At 39.7% G+C, this 24543-nt stretch overlaps 3 protein-coding genes across 3 annotated transcripts; 1 reads left to right on the top strand and 2 right to left on the bottom strand.

The window, feature by feature from the left end:
* The first annotated feature begins 1069 nt into the window (after positions 1 to 1069).
* Positions 1070 to 9850, top strand: rd3 (retinal degeneration 3, GUCY2D regulator). Its single transcript, XM_034076078.2, has 3 exons — positions 1070 to 1353; positions 3311 to 3622; positions 8818 to 9850. The coding sequence occupies exons 2-3, from the start codon at positions 3333 to 3335 to the stop codon at positions 9164 to 9166; spliced, it is 639 nt and encodes a 212-aa protein (XP_033931969.1). The 5' UTR covers positions 1070 to 1353; positions 3311 to 3332; the 3' UTR covers positions 9167 to 9850.
* LOC117439937 (protein FAM133) lies at positions 9842 to 13964 on the bottom strand. Its single transcript, XM_034076079.2, has 7 exons — positions 13796 to 13964; positions 13380 to 13452; positions 12925 to 13077; positions 12679 to 12740; positions 12467 to 12556; positions 10977 to 11066; positions 9842 to 10887 (listed from the first exon to the last, which is right to left on the bottom strand). Exons 1-7 carry the CDS (start codon positions 13796 to 13798, stop codon positions 10837 to 10839), a joined length of 522 nt encoding a protein of 173 aa, XP_033931970.1. The 5' UTR covers positions 13799 to 13964; the 3' UTR covers positions 9842 to 10836.
* Positions 13965 to 15548: 1584 nt separating this feature from the next.
* rhag (Rh associated glycoprotein) lies at positions 15549 to 23910 on the bottom strand. The gene is made up of 10 exons (XM_034076338.1): positions 23659 to 23910; positions 19691 to 19874; positions 19080 to 19230; positions 18795 to 18942; positions 18322 to 18488; positions 18093 to 18230; positions 17608 to 17729; positions 17399 to 17472; positions 17211 to 17284; positions 15549 to 16900 (listed from the first exon to the last, which is right to left on the bottom strand). Exons 1-10 carry the CDS (start codon positions 23840 to 23842, stop codon positions 16826 to 16828), a joined length of 1317 nt encoding a protein of 438 aa, XP_033932229.1. The 5' UTR covers positions 23843 to 23910; the 3' UTR covers positions 15549 to 16825.
* Positions 23911 to 24543: the final 633 nt, after the last annotated feature.

The following is a 24543-nucleotide window of genomic DNA, read 5'->3' as shown; positions in this document are numbered from 1 at the left end:
TTACGATTAGTGCAATAGTGCAATCATACTATGATTACTAGTCACTGAGAGGCACATTGTTTGGTTTTAAGTACAGTGAAAAAATATAATTGAAACAACACAAAGCAATTAATTAATTTGTTTACAACTGCATTGAAACATTTTGAAGGTTAATAACTGAAAGATGAATTATGATTATTTTTTAATAGATACGATATATCCACATCTATGGATGCTTATAGCTATAATTATTCGGTGATATAAGCAGATTCTAATGCATTTATACTTCTGTTTATAATGCATTATATCAACAGTGAGTCTTTAACTCCAGAACACAAACAATCAGTTGCAGCTCTTCATACATCTCTCTGTTTCTCTGTGTAGACTGCTGTTGGTGTGTCTGCACTGACTTAATAGAGTTCATAGTTCAGACAGCATTTTATTTAACTGTACAACACGGAGGAGGAGGAGGAGGAGGAGGAGGAGGAGGAGGAGGAGGAGGAGGAGGAGGAGGAGGAGGAGGAAGGTGGTGTTGTGGTGGTGGATGTGTGACGAGGATTTCAAGGTTACAGTGAATGTGAGCAGATGGAAAGCTCTGCTCACACCTACACACACAGAATAAGCCAACAAACCATGATATCCTCACACACACACACACACACACACACACACACACACACACACACACACACACACACACACACACACACACACACACACACACACACACACACACACACACACACACACACACACACACACCCTCCTGCAATTAGCACATTTCCTCCTATAATTCATGCACGCCCGTGGGGCTCATTATCTTTGTTAATTCACACAGGCTGACCTCTCGCACATTGTGCACATTCTCCACTTAGCTATGCTGCCCACAACAAACAACACACTTTGATTTATCTCCCTTATTTCCATCCCTGCGCTCTGTACCCACTGTGTCCTCTTTATCTGCCTCTTCATCGCTCTCAGGCTCCCTCTCAGCTGATGGAGCTTATTGTGGACAAATAGGCTTAGGAGCATCACTATGGCAACGTCCAATCGTAAAACAGCTACATAAGCACTTCATCAGGGGCAATGATCCAATGGCTCCCGTTGGAGATGGTGCCCTAAACCTCCTGCAACAAGTAAAGGCAGGCCAGAGAGGCTCATGGGAGGAGGAGGGGGGAGAAGGGAGAGAGAGATAATGCTGTGGGACTGAGAGAAGACAAGAGAAACCATTCCTCTTCTCGTCTCTCTGCTTTTCTTTCTTGTTTCCTCAGCATCCGGCCACACATCTGATGTCTGAGGACTTTTCTTTTTCTGTCTTTCAGTGATTCTGGTTCCTGTGGAGTCACGAGAACAACTTCAGCAGAAGAAGAAAAGGTAAGAATAGTGTTCATTCAGAGTCAACGGCAACACATTCAAACCAGATTCTGTGATGTTTAGACATATTCATATGCTTTTATCTTTTACAACTGCGCATGTAAGAATAAAATCAGGTGTAAAGCTGAATAGTAAAGGGATATTATTTGGAATAAAGTTAAACATAAATTAAAATCTTGAGATCTATTTGTTATTATTAATTATGTCTGATTTGAATGAGGCTGGTTATCATTATATCTCAGAACAAGAGTTGCAAGGATTACATCAATAAACAGATCATTAATTATCTTTCCTTCATACTTCATAGATCTATTTTTTCAGGTCAAATACACCAAATGTAATGGTTTAAGGTCCTACCATTTGAGATGTGTTGCTTTTAGACAAATCATTTTGCAAGGTTTTTGAACTGTTCGTCGGACTACACAAATCGAGTCACGTTGTGTTCTCAGGGAAGTTGGATGTTCTTTTTTTCTTGAATGTTTCATAGAATAAACTGAAATGGCAGATCAATCAATAAAACAGACAGACACATATTGATCATGTTTATTTATTGTATTATTTAAATAGGCAGTCGATAGTCTAATTGACTTGAAAGGCTGTATTGGCTGCATGTGTGACTCCATTTTGAAGGGTTAGTCAGCTCAGAGGTGAAGGCTGTGACTAATCTCACTCTGTGGCTCTTCACATGGTGATAATCAGCAGCAACACACCCACTACAGTGCAGCACACTCATCTAGCCTACTCACATATGATATGGATATAGATTACATTGATTGTTTGAATAATGTTTGCTGATGGGATTTCTTTCATCATTATAGCGCTTATTATATGTCTACATTTAGATTCCTTTTTACTCTGAATAAATGCCTCACAACACCTGCATCAGAGGCCTCTCTTGTTGTGTGCTTGTACTTTTGTTCAAAAGAAATGCATACAAAAGACTGCCTATTAAATTGAATTGACAAGCGTCTGTGTGGGAGAGGATAAGACACCTGCAGAACAAAGAGCGACAGACAGGGGATGTTGTCTTTTGGGAATTTTGTCCAGGTGCTGAATTAGTGTTGAGATGTTGTTATATAAATGATGCCAAATAATTCAAACATTACTTTTGTTCTAACAGTTCAAATTAACTGCAAGAGCTGAAACTTGACATTGTTTGTTGTATTGGTTACAAAGAGTTCAATTACTGTGCAAGCTTTATCAATATGTATAATTGTCAACTCAATACTTTAAAAGCAAACAGCCAATTTTCTTCTGTAGGCCTACAAGATTTTTTTTTTTTAAACACACAGATTCAGTCTGCTTTCTTTTCTTCAATTTCCTGTCACACAGCCTTGAATTTAATCAATCAGAAGTCTTTTATTCATCTCATAGCGGGAACATACAATGTTACAAGAGACAGACAGTGCAGACAAAAGGCAACATTGAATAAAGTAGAGGCAAACACACGCTAATAAAGAATACTTTGTGAAAAGAAGCTATAAAGTAATGAGGTATCAGGAGCTGAGCTGCAGTATGAGGACACATAAGTGTTTTTTAACATTAAAGCATGTGAACATGTCACAGGAGAGACACAACATACATATGAAACGGAAAATTAGAACGTTCTCTTTAGATTCAAGATTCAAAAGCTTTATTGTCATATGCACAATACAGTGTAGATATGGCATTAACAATCCTAAATTGCTCCTCCAACAATGCAAAATAAATATATTGTATAAAAACAATGATAGTGCAAAAAGAAAGAGAAAATAGAATAGTGCAAGATTGGCTTGCAAGACCAATGTGATGCAGATGAAAAATGAATACATTGTAAGATGTAAACAGACAAAAGCATTGGGCTGAAAAGGCACTTTACAAAATCTCTTTATTAATAATTTGAGCATACAGTTTGGTTGTTTCTGTCATTTGATTTGAGGTCAAATCTCATAATGTGTGGTTGTGTCCCTCCCATCAGGCGTCTGTGCAGCAGGAGGGCCATGAGCTCCTGGTTCAGCTGGAACGAGCCGTACAGCCGGACCCCCCGGCGGGACATGGAGGAGGTGGTCAGCGACACCCTGATGCTGGAGTTCAACTGGCAGCTGAAGGAGGCGGAGAGGCAGCAGAGGGAGCGGGACAACGAGTACCGGCGGCTGCAGAGCGGCGTGGACTACAGCTGGCTGGCCAACACGCCCCGCAGCTCCTTCAACGTCAGCCCCGGGGAGAGCTTCGGCCTGGAGGAGCTCTGCTGCAGGGTGCCCCCCCCCTACTGCGGCCTGGTCATACTCAAGTAAGGAGGCACAACTGTAGCTTCATTATTATAACAGGGTGGCCAACTCATAATTAAGAAACTAACTAAGAAATATCAGGATTCATTTTAGCTGAAGCTGTCATCCAAAGTTACTTGAATACACTTTAAAGGTCCCCTATTATGCAAAATCCACTTTTCCATGTCTTTTCTACATCAACATGTGTCCCCTCTGTGTAAAGAGATTCTGAAAGTTTCAGGAAAAAAAATTCTTTCTCTTTTTGTCCTGATCCATTTCTATAAAAACCTGTCTGAAAATGAGCTGATCAGATTTTGGCCACTTTATGATGTCATAAAGACTTTTTGTCTTGTGTAACCATTAGCCAATCACCAACCAAGGTGACACCCGCCCACCTTATCACCTGAATCTCCTCCTAGAGCACCATGAGCCGCGTTCACACCGCGTACTTTGCAGTACTTAGTGCCGGCACTTTGTACCAATCACGTTCACACCGGAGTACTTTTCCCTGAGGGAAGATTACGCAAAAGAGCCGCTGACGTCACTTCGTCTTCTTCTGCTTTGGGTTTACTGGCAGGCTGCAAACAACTTCACGGCGTATATTGCCGCCCGAAAGTCCCCGGCCGGAAGTCCCCGGAGTTAGGGACTGGCTTCAGTAGAAGCAGCAGCAGCTTCTACTGAAGCCTTCCGAGTAAATCGCCAGAACGCCGACACCTCCTCATCACTCCACTGCTCCCATGGTTTTTTGTTGTTGCCATAAGCTATTCTCTCTCCGTTGGTGCGCGGGGCTAATGCTAATGCTAATAATGCTAATGCCACAAATACAATGGCGGCTTCACACAACTTTTCAGAGTTTTACGGGGCCTGGTTTGCAATTCGCCCAGCCAATCAGAACTGGGGCACTTTTCCCCCCCAGGATAGTACCACCTCTCTAGCAGGCACTACAAATGGGGGTAACAATTCCTGGCACTAAGTACTCTTTTTGGTGTGAACGCAACATAAGGGGTACTAACCTTATATATACAGTCTATGGTACAAACGGAACTAAAGGGGGAAAGTACGGGGAAAAGTACTCCGGTGTGAACGCGGCTATTGTGTTCGTTCTAACTAGGGATGTCCCGATCACCTTTTTTTGCTCCCGATCCGATTCCGATCATTAGATTTTGACAATCTGCCGATACCGATTTTTCCCGATCCGATATTTATGCAATGCATTAAGAGAAAAAAAGGTAACAGATAACGGCTGGTCATCCAACGCGATGAACTCAGCTATCTTGGCTGTTATTGTGTTGGCCTTTTCTCTGTTCTGGGGCAGTTTCTCTTTCCTTTTAAAAGTCTCTGAAAGTGTCGGTTGTTTCAGTGCCGTTACCTGAGTGGCCGCTGTGTACTCGTCGTGTTGTTGTTGGTTTCTCAGGTAGCGTATTAGATTGGTCGTGTTGAACGTAGCTCTGTTCTTTCCACCACGCGGAACCTCTGCCTTACAAACATTGCATCTGGCTGTTACACTGCCTTCACTTTCAATTTTATAATACTTCCAAACTCCTGACATTTTCTCTGTCCCGACTCCCGAGTCATCAGCTGAACGTAGCCTCTCGTTAGCTTACTGCTACTATTAGACACTGCGCCAGATTTGAGAGAAATAAGCAACCAGGTCTATGAAAACAAGCCCAAAGAAAGCAACACATACATGATGTTGTGTACTTTTAAACCAAAACGAAGTCCTCAGGATGACTTTAAGACGTGAACATAGTCATTTTTGTTTTGTAACATTAAATAATAAAAATATTTGATAAAAAAAAAAAAAATCCCCGATCCCCGATTTTTTTCTCCTGATTCCGATCTTTTGAAAATCACGTGATCGGCTCCGATCCCCGATCACGTGATCGGGACATCTCTAGTTCTAACCAAATATCTCTTTGAGGGGAGTGGGGAGTGGCTCCTTATTTTCATCTAAAGTAACAGCACCTTTGAAACAGAGGGGATTATGGGATGCTGCAATGATCTGTTTGGTATTTGGAGCCAAACACTTCAGAGACATGTTTTGTATAAACCTGAGACCTATAATAAAGTAATATAAAACTGTAAAATAGGAGACCTTTAATACAGTGGGCATGTCTACGGGATTGAAACACTGACCCCAGATTGAAAGACACCATTAATCCCTGAACCACAGCCTCCCCGAATGAGATCAAAAGCATGTACTTTTTATATTTATATATTTAACTATATTAAACTGTGTAGACAAAATACACACAATGACCAAATTGAAACCCCCAGATTTTGATCCCCAGCCACTCAAGCATAAAATCATCCATTTCATTATTTCAGTATATTCAATCCAGAACCAGGCCTTCAGAGTAGCTTGTATTATTGAATGTTCCCATGTTAGTTCTATGGGGCAAATACATGCTTGCTATTTAACTTGTTTTAACTAGGGTTGTTGTTTCTGTATGAGGGAACACCAGGACAAATCCTCGACTGAAATAAATACTTGTGGAATTTAGTTAACACTCAGACAATTATTCAAATAAATATTCAAGTGGCATTACGTGAACAAACTGGCATTTAAAGGGTAAAAACAATATTAGGTATTCATGACCAGGACTAAAGTTATTTAAAATAATAAATTCAATGAAAGAGTAAAATAACGTCAATATATTATTTAACTTTTATATCAGTTTTTTTGACACATAACTTTTTGTCCTCTTTTCTAAAGGGTTATTCATTTTGGCTTAAATCCAAACCGTCCACTAAAATACATGACACTTCTCTGTGGTCCCCTCACATGACTCATTTTTTTTTATATATCTCTGTCTATAATTTGCAATAAAAATGTCCTGAGCTTGTAGGAGCATCTGTTCACAGAAAGCTGCCGAGTCTCAGGTGTCTTGTTAGAGGTCGGCAGGTTTTTGGGAAGCAGATTTACTGTGAGTGAGCAGCGAGGTGCTAAACGCTGAGTGGAAGTGACACACACACACACACACACACACACACACACACACACACACACACACGCACACGCACACGCACACACACACACACACACACACACACACACACACACACACACACACACACACACACACACACACACACACACACACACACACACACACACACACACACACACACACACACACACACACACACACACACACACACACAGTCCTCTGTTGAAGTAATTAACCAAACGCTTTCTCTCACACTATATGAGGTACATCTGGGGTTTCCCAAATGCCACCCTGTCCTTAAAATCTCTCACTCTGTATCTGGAATCAAGTTCCACAAAGTACACACATAAGTTGATGATAGTATTTTAGATAATAATAAATGAGAGATTAATAATGGGAGAGGGTTATAGGGATTTCGGCTGAAAGCTTTATCTTATTCTGAGTAGTTTTTATCGTGCTCTTCTGTGACAACTATTTTAAGAAAATAAATAATGGTCAATCAATCAATCAATCAATCAATCAATCAATGTTTATTTATATAGCCCAATATCACAAATGTTACATTGTCTCAGTGGTCTTCACAGTTTGTACAGAATATCAGTATGACAATACGACACCCTCTGTCCTTAGACCCTCACATCGTACAAGGAAACACTTCCAGAGAAACCCCACAGTTTAAAGGGAACATGGGAGAAACCTCAGGGAGAGCAACAACAATTATTCGTAGGAATTAAGTTAAAAGCTCCAGGAAAAGCTAGTAATTGCACCTTAAATTACAGCTTAAACTCAGCTATACTGATGTGCCTGATGCTGTAGAGATGGCTTATATTTCCAAAAGCAGGAATGCAACTTTGAGTAATATATTAAAAAGATTAAAAACTTGCAACAAAGATTTGTCGGCTCATCGTTGTTTGCTGATGACCTTTCATGGTCAATCAATAAGTTCGATCTAGTCTATTCTAATGTTAATCCTCTACTTAAGGTCATACGGTCTATTATCCAGAGACTGACAGCAGGTTTTAGTCCTGTATTTTTTCATGTTGACATTAAATATAATCAATTAAATCATAAATTGTACCTTTGTGCCATGTTTCCCTACCATTGGTAGCATTTCAATGACTCACTTTAAAGTATAATAACTCTGAAAGTGTCTTCAGAGCCAACATTAGTACACAGTACAGCAGGCCAATCATCGGTTAACCTGAAGCACTTTCTGGACAGCAAGTGCAAAGACAGCCGTCTATTTAAAGGCTTGTTATGGCTCAGGAGAAGAAGAAGAAGAAGAAGAGGGGGAGGAGTAATTGGGTGGTTAGTAAGAGTGCGCTGGTCACTCAGGTGGGGGTGAGGACTGTGATCCCTTTTAGAACATTTGCCATCATTTGAATCATCTTGTGGTCTAAAGGTCAGAATAAAACTCTTGGTACATAAAATTCCAACCTTGAGGTTCTTTCTTCAATTCACCTGCAGTGGTGTATTCTGCTAGAAATTAAATAGATCTTTAAAATATATTGATATTCAAGACCTTGTTGTCGTGTATTGTCTTCATGTGTTGATGTTCTATCCTTTTAACAGAACATATAAGAAGACTAACATTGTGCTGATACGGCTTCACTTTTGTATTAAACATTTTCAACCCTGGACTTTTATCATTCGGTAAAGGCTTTTATTAGTTTTACTTGAGAAAATAAGTTTGAGTACTTCTTCCCGCTGCCAGAATTTCCAGGAAGAGAGAGGGTGGAAAGTAAAACAAGATTGAATGTATATGGGGTTTCTAAATTAATTAAATCGGATTACTTAACCCCATCACCTGTAGAGATGTTGTAACGGGGCTTTAGTCCTGCTTTTAGGCCTCGATAAAATGCACCAAAAAGTTGTTCAGTTTGCATCCATTGTAGATTGCAGCTGCCCACGGCCGTGTCAGTTAGTTCGTGTGGACATGGAGTGAGAGAGACTGATTGTTATTAGATGGATTTGTGTTTTTATATTTTCTCTACTTCTGATCAAATAATTTACAGCTTTTTTCAGCTGCCAATCAGTGGACAAAAAAAGATTTAGCAAGGTTAACTTAACAAGGCTGAACAATGATATTTTACTCTTTGTTTCAACTCTGATCATACTGATGTATATCTGCAATACAATCTCACAGTAATGTGCAACATCTTGAATAGTACTTCACTGTGGAAAGGTCAGAGAAAAAACTAGATTTCCAGGTGCCGTTGAGTTTTTGACCCTCCATCAACCAGCAGCGTGTGTTTTGTCCTGCCCAGGTTCAGGGAGGCCATGCAGGCCAATGACCCCGACGTGCAGGAGGTGTCCGGCCTGTTTCGCGCCGTCCTCCTGGAGACTCTGGACGGACTGAAGGAGGAGCAGGAGGCGCAGCGGCTTTCCAACCAGTGGAACAACAAACGCGCCGTGAGCATGTCCCTCATGAACTTCAGGTCCCGCATCAAGATCAACCCGTTCGGCAGCACCGTGGGCCTGACCACCTCCGTGACCGACGGGACGGGGCTGAGCGACCTGAAGACGGTGTCCGAGGACGTGGAGCGAGCGCAGAGGACGTGGAGCATGCCTGACTTCAGATACAAAGGAGGCAGCGGCAGCAGTAAGGTCGCCTGAGGCGTTCACAGGACAGTGGTGGTGGTGGGACGCTTCAGTGGGACAGATGTTCACTTTGCACCAAGCGAGGCAGGATAATTCCCACAAGTCTCCGTCTTTGCAGTATGCCACCAATCACCATTTCATGAATTCACACATTAAAGAGCAGGTGTTTTTCTCGGATTCTCTGCAACTCGACTTCACTTGAAACCGTTTTAACTCAGTGTAAAATAATCAGCTACAGTGATGCGTTTTATATTTAGTATACATTGAGAGCTATTTCGTGCAGGCCTAATAGGAATATGTATTCAATTTAAATGTCAGTGAAAGGCTTTCTTGTCTCATACATGTTTCAGGAGATTATTAAAAATGTTGTTTTATGTCACACAACACTAAATGGCTGCAGAGGTGAATGGTCCGTTCTGTCCGAATGTATGTTGCTTGAGATTTCTGTATGAATTGTATGCACACAACAAATGACTGCTAAAAGTCAATGCTCAACATTAACGTCACTCAGAGGCTAGTCATGCTCCCTTTACAGACTGCTCACTGTGTTCTTCCCCAACAGCACTCAAAGACTCGGCACAATAATTCATCATTCAAGGTCAGCAAACTGAAAGCTTGAAAGTTCTTCACCTGCAACAGGGCTTAAAATAAAAAGACTCAAATAAATGATCACTAAGTGTTACTAAAAAGTTAAATCTTTCCAGCCGTTTATTGCCGTTTATTTTCTGTTTGTCACGCATCAAAATTCAACAGTACACAATAGGTTTACTCCATCTTCCAATCAAAGCTTCCACCTGTATTGATACAGGAGGACTAGAGGGGTCGTAGTATTTTATATTTCAATTTAATAAATGTCTGATGTTGAAAAATATTCATGACAGAATATTGGGGTAATGAGGAAGACAGTAATACTAAAACAGTTACCTTCAAATCACGGAATCAATTCTCCAGTCATTTGTAAACAAAATGTACATATGAAATATCAGTGAACACTGATAACACTTTGGCTCACACAGCCAACATTAATTTGGAAACATAACGGTTTTAATATCTACAGAAAGTAATATATGTATGGGCAATCCTACATGTGGTAATGTGGACATAAGTGATTGACAGAGTCAGGAAGTTAAAACAAACATTTTAAAAGGGGAAGTTGAAACGTTTATAATCTGGGGTGCGGAGTTGAAAAGTGAGCTTACCAGACCTGTGTAGCCTACTCCTCATCACTAGCATAGCATTCCCCAATTTCCAGCCAAACTGTCGGCAGGAGAGTTGCATTGTGGGTAATGTAGGTGTCTATTTAGACAAGGAAGAGAAATGCGAGAAATAAAAAAGACAATATCTCTGGTCCATTAAGAGAGCGACCATGTTTTCGGAAGGTAATGCTAAATCGGAGGTGACCAAAGCTTGGTTACAGACACCATTTTGGATGACACTGCTAAACATAAACACTTTTCATATCACAAAAAGCTATCAGACTAAGCTGAAGGATTGGCCACCTGGGAAGTGCCCTGTGAAAAAGGAAGCTAGGGGTCTTCACATTCGCCCTGCGAGGCTCGCTGCTGCAAGTCGTACTCATCGTTTCTTTCTCAGAGAACTCTTCAATGTTGTTCTCCAAATTGTCGTTTCCTGAGTTCTGCAGAGGTTTCCGAGCCCGAGCACCACGACTCCTGTCCATAGCGCCATCACACGGTCGAGTTCAAGAAGTCCAGAAGTTCAGCTCGATTTTTATCTTGCTTCATTTCAACAAAAAAAGTTTAAAATCAGTTCACAAACTATCAAGAAACACTTGATCACTTACTAGACAGTGAAAAGTAGAGATTACCTGTTTGTCTTTCTTTGTCTTCTTTACTTTCATCTTGATCTTCTTCCCTGAAATCATGCTGTACTTGCCCTTTTTCTTGTCTTTCAAGTACTGAAAGGAAAACACATGTAAGTTTAAGGGTACTGATTACAAAAGTAATGACAAAACTACATAGCCTGTGAGAGCAAATGTCACTAGTAAGGGAAACGTCTGTGCAGCAGCGATGCAGTGGGAGTCACCGACTCAGGAGAGATACACGGGAAGAGCAGGAGCTTTGATGTCAAACACTGATGGTTTATTCGGCCGGAGAATTCACATCACAAGTCACAGCAGCACGGTAGAGTTGTCACGTCAATTCTGGAGCGCCTCTCTCTCGTCAGCCCATTTAACTGGTTTCGCAGAGTAATCAACATATTTGAGAAGATAGCCGAAACAGTTGGGAACACTGAGTTACTTGCGCCTGACACTCATGGCCTCGAAGATTTCACACCGTGGAGTCCACAAACACAGAGAAGGAAGTGTCCCAGTGTACCCACAACAATAAACCATCTGTGACCGAGGGTTGCCCGGTCATAGAATGGGAACAACAACATTATGGCTGAAGCAGCCTATCTCCTTAAAGGAGATAACAGACGTCAGGGTTGGTCCTGCACGTCATATCTAGGAGTCTAGGACAATTATTTCCCTAACAGCTATAACAGGGTATATGCAGGAATCCTGAAGTCAAATGTAAAACCTTTTAAGACCTTTTTTAAGACCCTTTCCATACATTTTAAGACCTCATCGCCACTTTGAGTTTTAACCGGTTACATTGGAGACACACTTCACCTCACATTGACTATATACAGTATTGATTGTCCTTCCTCCTTATCTTCCAACCATTTGGACGCAAACTTGCATTTCCTCAAAACTATGTTGTTTAACAACCGGCGTAAACAGACCTTCGCGCGCTATCAAGCAGTGAGCGCGCGATGTCCTGTTCAGATGACGTCATATCCAACGGGATGCCATCAATAAACTACACAGAATCACACTACACACCTACGCCATGATTACATTCAGGCAGACTGTAGAACACAACCTCTTTGGACCATTGATATACTTATTGAAAACAAGCTACAAAATGTAATACCTTGGAAAATACCGTTTAATAGCCTTAATTTTAAATTGATTTATCAACTTTTAATACTTTTTAAGACCCCGCGGACACCCTGTATAAGAAGATCATAGTAGCAGCGGTTAGAGCTTGAAAAACAATAAAAAAAAACTGTCCAATTAAATTGCTTTCAGGTATACAGAAAATGGAATAAGATCTTATGGGGTTTTGTGAGATTTGGAGCATGTTTGGGCAAAACTTATCTAGGTGGACTTGATTTGTGTTTATTTTAAATTAATCAGAGGATGTCCAATTGAAAATGGTGAAACTTCCTTACCATCTAAAATAATGTGCAAAGCCATACATATTTTTTGGGGACACAGGAAGAAAATGATGGGACCTTTACGGCAGTTACCTTGGATATTTGAACAGGTCCCGCGCTTTCTTCTTCTTTTGTTTTCTTGTCTTTTTTACGTTTGTGTCGCTTCTCTTTCTTTGCTTTCTGCTGCAGGATAGACAATACGTTGGATTTAAGTCAGAGTCATGGTCGGTAATAAAACACCTCAGTCACTTTTAAATGAAACCGGTTGTCAGTTTTATAAAATTAGATAAAATGTCAAAGATTACTTTTTTGGGTTTTTTCTCCTTTTTCCTTTTCTTAGTCTGCTTTCTGGATTTACTACGGGAGTCTAAAAAAAACACAACACATTGAAATGATAAATTAATATTAGTACAATTATTATCAAACATTTTTTTTTTAACATGTAAATTAACAAAGCACACAGTTCATAAAAACAATAAATACAATTCAACAAAAAAAAAAACAGACACAGATTCCTACATGTGTTGCAGACTTTGAAGATGAAGTCTTACCGCTGCTGCTAGAGCTACTCCGACTGTTGCTGGATGAGTGCGATGAACCCGATGAAGAAGAGGATGATGAGGATGAAGATGACGATGATGAACTAGAAGAAGATGAGGAGGACGATCTACTGCGGCTGCGTTTACGCTTTGTTTTTTCCCGACCTGAATTAAAAGACAGAAAGATTGAAAAACTAGTAACCCAAATACTTTGTGGATGAACAACCAACTGTGACATGATGCACCAATGAGATTATTATTATTAAGATGATTAATCATGATACTAACTACACAGATTTTCAAATACAAGTTAATAGATAATTCAATCCTAAATAATGCTTGTGAAGGAAATTAGGCTTCTTTAAAATACAGGTTGTTAAGCTTGGTTCATGTAAAAGAGAATCTCAGAGTATAGGACCCTAATGACTGATATTTTGAATATAATTATTATTATTAAGCGGTCGTGCCTGTGCTCCTTGATCTCCTCCGTTCATCTGTTCTGGAGCTCGAGCTGGATACCCTGGACTCCGTTCTCGTTGACTGGAGGAAAAAAAAGACAAATACTTATGAAAAGTGTATTTCATTGTGATTGAGGTCATGATGTGACAGGAGACAGATTTATCATATTGAACTCCGATCGGCGTTTCCGGAAGAAGGCTCTAACTTACTAAGTAACACAATGCAGAGTTCTAACTAACCGTCTAGAATAGATAACCCTGCAAAAATAAAACTAGGTAAGACACTTCTGTTCACGGACTCAACACATGTTTAGTTATTTAATGTCCTTTCTGTTGTGCTAAACCGGGCTACTTTGCTAAAGCTAAAATGCGCTTTGAGCTATTTAATAATCTAATGCTGGGGAGAAATTAGGTTCTGTACTCACCATGGCGGCAGCAGAATACCGTTACTATATCAGGGATATATGTACTGCCACTATAACCGCTGTAAAAAAGGGTAGAAATATACATTTAGTTGCCAGAACCTTTCGTAATTTAGCATTAGCCAGCACTCTTAGGAGACATTTTGTAACCCATAATGCACCGCTGCTCGTACGTTCAAAACATGGGAGCGTAAACGGTCGAGAGCATAACAGCGCCCCCCATCGGCGAGGAGAGGAACAGCACGTAGCTGTGTCTATGTCAAACAGGTGAGTTAAAATTGTAATTAAAGTAACATAACATATTTCTAATCAGGACATTCAATTTGTAGCTGCTTACATATAAACTAAGAACTACAGAAGACGAAGTTCAAATACTATGCTTCTTCACTTTCTATAGTAACGTATTATAATGATTTACGTTGCAGCTTTTTGTTTATTATGCTAACTTTAACGTTACACCTAACTTAGCTTAGCTGAATAGAACGTAGCGCAATATCGAACAAAGCATCTTGTAATGTTCGCGATTTGTTTGTGAGTTTCAATTTCATGGTAATTTAGGATGTGTGTTTTCAGTGTCTACCCTAATTGATAATTGATCAAGGGGTCATTCTACAGAAAAGGTGGAATCTGGGTGATACAAATCTGCTGAAATATATTCCTTCTAAAAACATCTAAAACCTGTTAAATAGCAATAACTAACTCTTAACTTGATGAATCCACAACAAGTAGAGCTTAAAGTATTTTTTTTTTTTTTTATACTTTATACAAAGCTTATTTGTATAGGAATGTCACTGGTTTTTTCCAAATTGTCACAAGTGTTACCGTCAATGGTGTTACTCTTCTTCCTGGTAACACACCAGGAAGAAGAGTAACACCATTGACGGTAACACCAGTGACAATTTGGAAAAAACACTACCATTTTAACAAAATGGCTGCAATGTGTCAGACCAAATATGGCTTCAGTCAATATCAAAATCTTCAATACAATACATTTTCCCATTCAAATGTTCACCCCTAAGGCTATGCAATGAGTAACACTAATGACAGACTTGAAAGACGCACATAAAATTGGAAGATAAAATGACACCTTTAGATAGATAGATAGTAAAATAATAATAAATTGCAGTTTACTTATAAAACCACTTTTTATTTATTTTCTATTTAGTACCATTGCAAAGACAATCTCTATTTATTCAACATATATAATGAATGTGAGTATTAGGTCAACGTCATGTATTTTGGTGTCTGCAAAAGTAAGTGACAGCACTTCCACCTTTTCTGTAGAATGACCCAAAAGAAAAAATCCTGCTATCGTTTAAAGTAGCCTAAGTTTATCATGGTGTGCAACGGATAAATAAATGACCTTTTGAATGACACAAAGTCTATGCACAAAATCAATGTAATTTTCAATAAATCCAGTCCAACTTTCTAATATTAGCAAGCATTATGCATTCAAAAATATAATAAATGTGTCTTATATGAAACACATTATCTTGTTACTGATATGTCATGTATTGATTATCCAAAAATATTTTTAATGGAACATTATTTCAGTAATTATCAGCATTATCTTCCATGTCGTGTGACCCACTGACTTCAAATCAATGCAGCATTGTATTATTGACTACACGGGACAAGTAGGACACACTTCTATGGATTATAGTCCACTTTTTAATTTATGCAAATACCTTACCTTATGGATTTCATATCCATAAATATTTGCAAGTTAACTTCCACAAAAACACATAAACACTGGTATTGTACAAAAACATATTTATTATGACAGTATTAGTATATTATACAAATAAGAGCACATGCCCACTGTATAAAAATACAAAATGTGATGTGTTTCAGTGTTCTGGGCATCATACATCGTTTGACAAACCAAAATATTGATTAACACTACTGTGTAGTCAGTTTTATCTAGCCTGCAGTTATTCATTCATCAGTAACTCACCGCAAGAAAAACAGAAGAAAATAATATAGCTGAACACCCAACATTGTAAAAAAGTGTATTCATCTTCACATTTGCACATTGTTTTAATGTCAGACTTTTTTATTTTTAATGTGTAAGTTCCTGTTCCTATTTTAAAGGCATCTGAAACATATTCAGTACCAGTTGCTCTTTTACAACAATGCAGGACTTTGATAAAACTGACCATGTCAATCCGTTTAAAAGCTAACTGTATGTACATGTAAGAAGAATACATTGGATGTAAATAGAAAGCAGACAAAAAAGGAACTTTAGCTTGCCCAGTAACAACCAATTTAATGCTAAATACATTCATACTCTATGCATTAAAGGAATTGTACAGCTGCCAACACATAGATAGAAAATGATCGTACACAGCGGGAGATAAGTTCATTAGTTACAACATATAATGCGACTATCCCTGCCCGTGTCAGAGCTGCTGGTTCACGCAGACTGACTCCTGCAGAAGGGCCGGGCTCCAGTGAGGTGACGTGAGGCCGCAGGTCAGAAGAGCTGTAACTCCTCTCTCTGACCTCAGCCTCAGCAGAAACACATGCGCCAAGTGTTTGGAAAAAGAAAATAATGTATGAAAAGAAATACACACTATACTAATATCTTAAAAAAAACATGCTTTTGATAATATAAAATGAAATAAACAAAAAGCTTATGGAAGTGTATCAGCAGTGAATGAGGTGGTCCACTGTGGTTTTAAAATCAGTGTAAAAGAAATCCCTGAAGTTCCCTGTTTCAAATTATTGAAATGTTGTCTAGTGTCAATGGGATTAACCAAATATTTATGTCAACAATTTTTAGAAAGTTCAAAATATTGTGTAAGAAGATCACTGCTTATCCTAATTCCAATTTTAAACTCACACTGCTGGAAATATCTTTGCTCATAAAACTGTTTCAAATGGACTTGTGTCGGTTCGTAGAGCAAATCGTCGAATTTCTTGAATGCATGTAATCACATTCATATAATTGGCAAATTGACGTCTGTTGACATGGTGTAGCTGATTATTGATCCTTCTTAGTTTCTAGCTCAGGGGACAGAAAGCAGATTTTTAAACCTCTGCTTTGTTCTTCGAGTGATCGATGTGAGCCAAGCTCTCCTCGTTCTCCTCCTCCTCCGCAGGAACCTGGAAAACATCAAGTCCAAATTATTTTTATGGAGCATATTGAGAGAAACCTAACTATTGTATTATATGCTTTACCACCTGGGTGTCGTATACTAGCAGAGGCTAAGGCAAGCAGTACCAGGTGGGTGGAATTAATACAGGAAGAACTGTTTTCCATGAATCAAAACATGTCGGTCTGATCAACACATTATGATGATACAATCCATCTAATTTAATAACTTAAACAAATATTAGGGTACTGCCACCTTTACTTGTGATGCTTGACAGTCAGACACTACCGATATTATTTATGAGGAGTGGGATTCCTTACCTCCCAGTAAAGAGAGTCATCGTAGCAGTTCTGGTCCGGAGGCTGGCCCCAGAATGGCAGCTTCATTATTAAACCTTGATAAAGAAAATGAATGGTTTGATCACTCGGGCTTTTTGATAGATCATAACAACCCTGCCCTCATGAATAAAGTGTTCTGTCACATCTCACGTTTCATCTCCTCCACCTACCTGTAATTGCACCTCCAAACAAAGCGAACCCTAGGGACGAAGCCAAGGCAGCAGCTTGCATGGCAGCATTACCTCTGAAGAGGAGGAGGGGAGACAGCTGACATTTAACTGAATCATAACATTACTTCAAAACTACAATATAGTCACATGTTAATATATATATTCTTATTGGTATATGAAGGATTAGTGGTGAGTGAAATGGTCCTTACCCCTCTTTCTTCCCCAGAGCCACAGCCACGATGCCAGCCAACCCGCCCAGGATGCCGGGCATGCCGTGCAGATTGTGGACCCCGCAGGTGTCCTGGATGCCCAGGTGGGACGACAGGATGGGCTGCAGAGGGGAACATGTCTCTTGTTGAATACAAAGGAGTGTGTTTTTGGAAGGTGAAGTATTCTGATTTAAATGAAAGGGCATGAGCTTTCATTATGGAAAAATGTAGGATTCCATCAAGAAATCGATAAATCTTGACAATCAAATGAATATTTTATTGTTTTGTTAAATATCAAGTGCTTTGCAATGAGTATATTTATTATCTTTTAGTCTAGCTATTAGTTTCTTAATTTTTCTGGACTAACTCAATAACAATACATTAAATAAAAAGCCCATCACAGCACAACAAATATATCTTTGGTTTACACCATAAATTCAAAATCTGCCTTTTTTTCCCTTGCTTGGCTTTTGCTCTCCACTCACAGTGAGGTACTTGAAGCCCAGGGTAGAGACGATGCCAGCCACAAATCCAATCAGCATGGCCCCAAATGGCCCGATGTTCATGTCCGCACATGTTCCCACGGCAACGCCACCAGCCAAAGTGGCGTTCTGAATGTGCACCTATAGTACAGAAAGACATAAAAACAAGTTTATAACTACATTTATTTTGATTTCTTGAATTGTAATATTGTGGAAATCAGAGTTATCTGACCATGTCCAGTTTTCCTTTGTGCTCCACCAGGCTGGAGACGGCGTACGCAGAGAGTACACAGGCGGCCAGGGAGAGGTACGTGTTGATCACAGCTGTGAGCTGAGCGTAGCCCGGGTCAGCGATGGCCGAGTTAAAACTGGGCCAGAACATCCACAGGAAGACGGTTCCTGTAGACGAGTGGGATAAAGAAACTGCATTTATATCGGGTACTCTTACAATTCTTCTTCTTATTATTATCAATTCACACTTCAAGTAAGGAACTTTCAAATTAATTATTCTCTGCGTTTGATACACATCTGAGGTCAGCTTTCATTCATCAGTTTTTGCTGCAATGTTATTTGTGTCCACTAGGTGGCATACGTCATATATGTGCAGGAGGCCAGTGATGAAGCAGTGAGAGAAAATTACAGCCAAATAAAACACATCACCCTCGTAAAGTAAAGCGCAAGATGCAAAGTGTAAGTGGCTCTTACCAATCATAGCAAACATATCAGAGTGATAAACGGATCCCTCGTTGTCATGTCCGTTTTTAAGACCAGGTCGGTAAAGTACGCGAGCCACTGCCAGGCCAAAGTAGGCTCCATAAGCGTGGATGATCATGGATGCTCCAACATCATTAGCCTGTGGAAGAAAGGATGATAAAGTTAAATACAATCCAGTTCACACAGTGAATGTTGCTTGTTGTTATAATGTAGGAATGAGAGCTATGGTTTGCTCATGTAGTTCAAACACACATGCATGTGTCATGGTGTACTTACTCCGAAGACTTCTGCCACGAGATGCTCATTGATGGAGAAGATGGTGATCTCCAGGATGGTCATGATGAGGAGCTGCACAGGGCTGGTTTTACCCAGAACGGCTCCAAACGAGATCAGAACTGTAGCTGTGCTGAAGTCTGCGTTGATTATTCTGCAGAATGGAGAACACAACAAGTCTTTAGTCGAGATTAACTTGTTGGAAAAATGATTAATTGGGGTTATTTTTGGCTTATAGTGTCATTTTCATGTTGGGGTGTGAGATCAATTTGAATCATTATTCAAATTTCTTCTGAAAAATACTTTTTAATGATAAAGTGATTATTGTTTCTTTTACGAGAATCTTTACCAATCAAATAAATTGCCTTTTAGTCTGTTCATACATACTGAAGGCCATACATCTCTGCAGGATCATTATATACTTTATAAAACTGCTTATATACGATAAATATCCACAGATCAACAAAGTTAAACCTTTATCATTTACACAATCATAATCGCTTGAGTAATGATCTATTTAGCAGCTGATTAGTTAGTGATCTATATAATCTGCATCACATGTTAATAATGGGGTTAACTGGTGTCCATTAGGGTGCAGAAAAAGCCTTTCGTACTTGAAGATGCTGATTTTGATCTTGCCGTCGGTCATGTGCCAAAAGCCCTGCATGAGGAGGCCCCACTGCAGGCCGAAGGCAGCCAGCAGGAGGTTGATGCCCACGCTGCTGAAGCCGTATCTCTTCAGGAATGTCATCAGGAACCCGAAGCCGATGAAGATCATGACGTGGACATCCTGAAACACTGGAGACATGAGAAGAGAGTTAGTCAGTTCTGCTGCTGATTGAATGGCAGGACCCTGCTTTGATCAAGAGTCAGCCTTGAAATTCAATCAACACTGTTGTCGTCAATGCCATCACTTTCAAATGACCCAAGAATTCGCTTTACATGGCGGTGTTCTTTCAACTTTGTAGTTCAAATGAATAGTTGAGCAGTTACTGGACTTCACGGGAGTAATTTCCTTTAACACTGGCTGTATTGTTGGCCGTGACCCGTTAACTTGGAAAGAAATTCAATAAGACAGTGAATGGGATTCTGGGAAACGCTCCTGCTGTTTAATGTTGTGTTTGTGGCCTTGTACTGGTTTATATTAAGTGCATATGATCTTAAATGTTCAGCACACGCTTATCCATTACTCTCAGTTGATAGTCGGACAAAGACGGCTGGGTTTGGAATCACATCCCGTATTGTATTAGCAGTGCATGTTGTTTTCACTATATTCTCAGCAATGAGGACAAACAAAAAGCCAAGAGGAGATACTCAATAAATCTTTAAGGCCATGTCATTTCGGGAAGAGGGATTCCTGTTTCCAAAAAGCCTTTGAGTTTGATATGATGAGCCCCCCCGTATGAAAAATTCCTCAAGGTGGAGGTGAGCGCACGCTGAGGAACAATGTGCTTCATTTCCTCAGTGGGTAATGTAAAGGTGGCCACTACTGTCTCGACAGGACATACTAATGCTTGCCCCTCCAGAGGATAATTGGGTGGATTCCTCGGTCCGATCCGCGCTTCCCAAGAAGTGAGATGGGTTTCGAAATGAGGCTGTCCTGAAGTCCTGTAGTGTGAGTGTTTACATTGTCTACGTGGTTGACCCTTCTCATAAGCACCAGTTGAGCTCTCTGGGGTGCATAAGTTCAGCTTTTAAATGATATTTAAAACTTCAGATTCTGTTTTGCAAAAGGGACTGCAATTAAATATTGAGCAATTACTTGCAATAGCCAATGAGAGCAAGCTGACTGGAAAGCATCACCAGCAGGGACAATGAAGACATGGACCCTAGTAAACGAATAGATTGGTCCAAAACCCCGGAAAAACCACAACACGATTATAAAAACAATTGTATCGTTTCAAAAACTAGATCTTTTTTCTACGTGGGGGCAGAGAAAAGCTAGCTATAGCTTTTGTGCTAAGCCAACCAGCAGCTGGCTGTAGGTTTATATTACTAAATTATATTTTGCAACTGTTGAGAAAGACAATTGGAGTATTCCAGCACATTCAAACATGTCCTTTGATAACAGGTGAAACCCCCTTTCATCTACTTAGAGGCAGTATCTGAGGGTGCAACTGTGAAGTGTTTAACTGGGTTTTTGTTCAAAACACAGATTACTAAAACAGATGTTATAGTGACGGCTGCTTTAATCATTAACTTATCTGATACAAACTAATCTACTCAGTCAGTGCGGTTGCCTTGCTGCTCGACATGCACTTTTTTCTAAAAGTGGGATTAATGAGTAGTTTAAACAGATAACTATTTGTATTAATACATTGAGCACCCTAATTGACTACCATCTTATTATCTGTAGTCAGGAGTGATTAAAGATACATCTCATCTTGTCAACCTATCATTTACATTCTCCACTGCTCAGTAAATAGTTAATCAAATTGACTCAAGTTGGATCAATCACAAACAGTGGATACACATTAATTTTAAAAGCCATTCTTCTCATTTCATGTTGGGCAAAATGTTGTGGCTTTAAGTGTCATATCATCTCAAAAGAGTTTGTCATATTTAACCAAACAATCGTGAAATGTGTGTAAATGATCAGCTTGAAAAATCCTCTTGTGTGTTTAGTGCCACAAAACACATGGTCAGCATTTTGAACACTGAGCTGATAAAAGTGTAAATATTGATTTGGCTCACTGAGCTGTTTGCCCCTCCAACTTGCACTTTGCCCCCCCTCCCTCCCAGCTGGGTGGGAGGGAGGGAATTGTTTTTTGTAGTAGGGGCTCCTAGTGAACAGAATCATGAGGATGGGGAGGAGGTCAAGTTGGAAAGCAGCCATATTGACTGGCACCATGCCCAGATGTTCGGTAACGCTTAGTCATCTTCTGAGCCAAGATCCCCTAAGGACGTACTGTAGTGCAGACTGTCGAGCAGTGATGCAAACAGTGCAATATAAGTTATTATTATTAAGTTCTTATGATTATTATTTTATGCCAAAAGCAACCCATTTCCTCTTCTCTGATGTTTTCTTTCTTATAGCTAGCTTATAGCCTTCCTTTGATCCATTAACTGCAGATGTCTGGCATGCGTTGGATAGTGGATCTCTGCACGCAACCGCAAGCATTTATGTTATCCAATCCGTTTGAAATGGTCAAGGCTCACATAACACATGGCAGTACTTGATTCTTGGCATTTTTAAATCTGTTGGTAGATTTATCAAATCTAAAGATGGCAGTTTTGGATTGTTGGCACAAGTAGATACACTTTTTTGTTTTGGTTCTATATGTCTGTGCAGAGTGACTATGAAACTATGTTTTCTGTTTTTTACACATAGAGGTAATTCCTGGTCACATTTGTAACTCAACAAGTGTAATGTGGAAATATGCTGCATTACTAATGACACTTAAACCTCACTAAAACACATTTGCACTTTTAGTTTAGTTTAGTTTATTTATTTTTTTCGAGTGTGTAAAACCAAAGAAAATACAAATGAAACAAAAGATGATACAGACATGATACAGTACTATACAAATGAATGCAATAACTAAACGAAATATTTAAATAATAATTGAATAATCTGTAGTATCATTGTCTGATAACAATAAACAGGGACTTTCAGGGATGGATGATTCAATTAGGGTAAAGGATGTGTTTCTCAGAACAAAATCAACCTTTGTATTGAAAAACCTGATCAGAAACACAGTCTTATTCAAAGCAGAGTGCGTTTTACATGTCTTAAAACATGCCTGGAGGAGTTCCTTAAATTTCAACTCTGCTAAGTGTGATGAAGGTCAAAAAAGAAACTTCTGGAGAAGACTATATTGCTAGACATATTCAAGCCTATCCTATCTGAATATATGTCCAGCTAATCTCTGGGCCACACCTGCCCCGCCCTATCTTGAGCAGACTTTCATGCGGCACAGCAGTTTTGTAATTGCAATTATCTTAATGCAGATACGTTGTCAATATGCAAAGAAAACTACTGAACTGCAGAGAGCACTCAATACGTTTCATCTGCTGTTGTTCTTTATTATCTGCAAGACATGTTGATTTAAATCACATGTGGTCCCACTGCTTGAGACCTGACACGTCTCACTGCGGGACCTTCTTTGACTCCTCAGCTGCAAGGGTATGAATAGACTTTGTGAGGGATGAGAATGTAACCACATGACTCCTCTTATTGCATTCAGCAGACCTGCACACAGCCTCCAAACTCTTCTATTTCTGTTTGCAGGTAAAACTGAAATCCCATGAAAGAGTTCAGTGCAGTGAACACTTCAAAGTTCAACACTAGAGTAGCAAAGCTGTGAAATGTGGAGGATTTGTAGTTTTATTTATTTCTAAATGAAAAAAAGGCAGGATTTCCCCTAATGCTTCGTAATCTGACTTGTTTGCCATATGCACACAGGAGGAGCCCTCATTGTTGAGGGGATTGTTTCTCTGTTAACGTCAACACTGCAACAAAGCCAAAACCATTAGATAAAACATCATAATCTATTATTTGTAACCTCCTTAAAAGAAGCTCGTGACCAAACATTGAGGCATCAGTAGCAGAGCATCCCTCAGCGCCCCCAGGTAAACTTACTGGGGTAGAGATCCATGGGCATTGGCTCCTTATGGTCACTCTGGTTGGAGGCTTTGTCATGGTGGTCATCACGTTTCCCATCATCATAGTCCACAAACACTGCAAACAGGATGATGGTGATAATCTCCAAAACCAAGGCCACGATGGGGAACTTCATCCTCATGTTGGTGGCGTACGCAGGCATCCTGAGACCAACTCTGGTGTCTCTCGCAGTCCCTCACTCTGACTGACTGTCCCTCACTATCTGCCTTGTTTAGGGGTTGTGCTGTGTGAAGGGAGGGAAGAAAGTGGTTTTAAACTGATGTAGGTTTTGTAGTGACCAATGACAGGGCAGAAGCCAGGGGCCTGGGTGGTGCACTTTGCACAAGGGGATGGGTTTCCTCTGTGGACGTCAGAGGGGACGAAACAAAACACAAATATAATGACACTCTGCCAGTGAGCGGACATGAGCAAACATACTTAATGACTGCTCCTTCCTACTCATTTCTCACTGTCAACGTTTGGTTTGTTGATATATTTACTTTAACTTAAATGTTAGGACTGGAGCATTTCTCTATTGGTAACATAAAAGTCTTTAAAACATGTAAAACATCTCTAAACATAATAGAAACCCTAACACATCTTTCTTTTTCTTTTTTTGTATTCTTCTTTTATCCGCTCGACTGAACACAGTTCCTCTTCTTTGTGCAAAATAATTGAGACCCTTGATATCAAACACATTACTCAAGTGGAAAGTAGCAATACAACCCCATAGATAATAATAAAGTGCATATTAAATGACTTTGTTTTGAGGTTTTCTATATAGTTTCAGATGTTTTATATCTAGAAATTGATTTGATTTAGTTAAGATTAAACTTATTGTCATTACGTAGTACAGGTACTTTG

This window comes from Pseudochaenichthys georgianus, chromosome 24, assembly GCF_902827115.2.
Source record: "Pseudochaenichthys georgianus chromosome 24, fPseGeo1.2, whole genome shotgun sequence".
NCBI classification, from domain to species: domain Eukaryota; kingdom Metazoa; phylum Chordata; class Actinopteri; order Perciformes; family Channichthyidae; genus Pseudochaenichthys; species Pseudochaenichthys georgianus.
The sequence above is the reverse complement of the archived record's forward strand: the minus strand, read 5'-3'. Positions and strand labels throughout refer to the sequence as shown.

What these genes read in the sequence shown, in the direction of transcription:
- rd3 (XM_034076078.2), top strand. Translation starts at nt 3,333, where the DNA reads ATGAGCTCCTGGTTCAGCTGGAACGAGCCGTACAGCCGGACCCCCCGG. An exon ending in TGCGGCCTGGTCATACTCAA is followed by an intron (nt 3,623 to 8,817) that starts GTAAGGAGGCAC and finishes TGTCCTGCCCAG; the next exon opens with GTTCAGGGAGGCCATGCAGG.
- LOC117439937 (XM_034076079.2), bottom strand. An exon ending in AGGAGAAAAAACCCAAAAAA is followed by an intron (nt 12,557 to 12,678) that starts GTAATCTTTGAC and finishes TCTATCCTGCAG; the next exon opens with CAGAAAGCAAAGAAAGAGAA. An exon ending in GACCTGTTCAAATATCCAAG is followed by an intron (nt 11,067 to 12,466) that starts GTAACTGCCGTA and finishes TTTTCCTTTCAG; the next exon opens with TACTTGAAAGACAAGAAAAA.
- rhag (XM_034076338.1), bottom strand. Translation starts at nt 23,842, where the DNA reads ATGCCTGCGTACGCCACCAACATGAGGATGAAGTTCCCCATCGTGGCC. An exon ending in GCCCATGGATCTCTACCCCA is followed by an intron (nt 19,875 to 23,658) that starts GTAAGTTTACCT and finishes TCATGTCTCCAG; the next exon opens with TGTTTCAGGATGTCCACGTC. An exon ending in ACAAAGGAAAACTGGACATG is followed by an intron (nt 18,231 to 18,321) that starts GTCAGATAACTC and finishes TCTGTACTATAG; the next exon opens with GTGCACATTCAGAACGCCAC.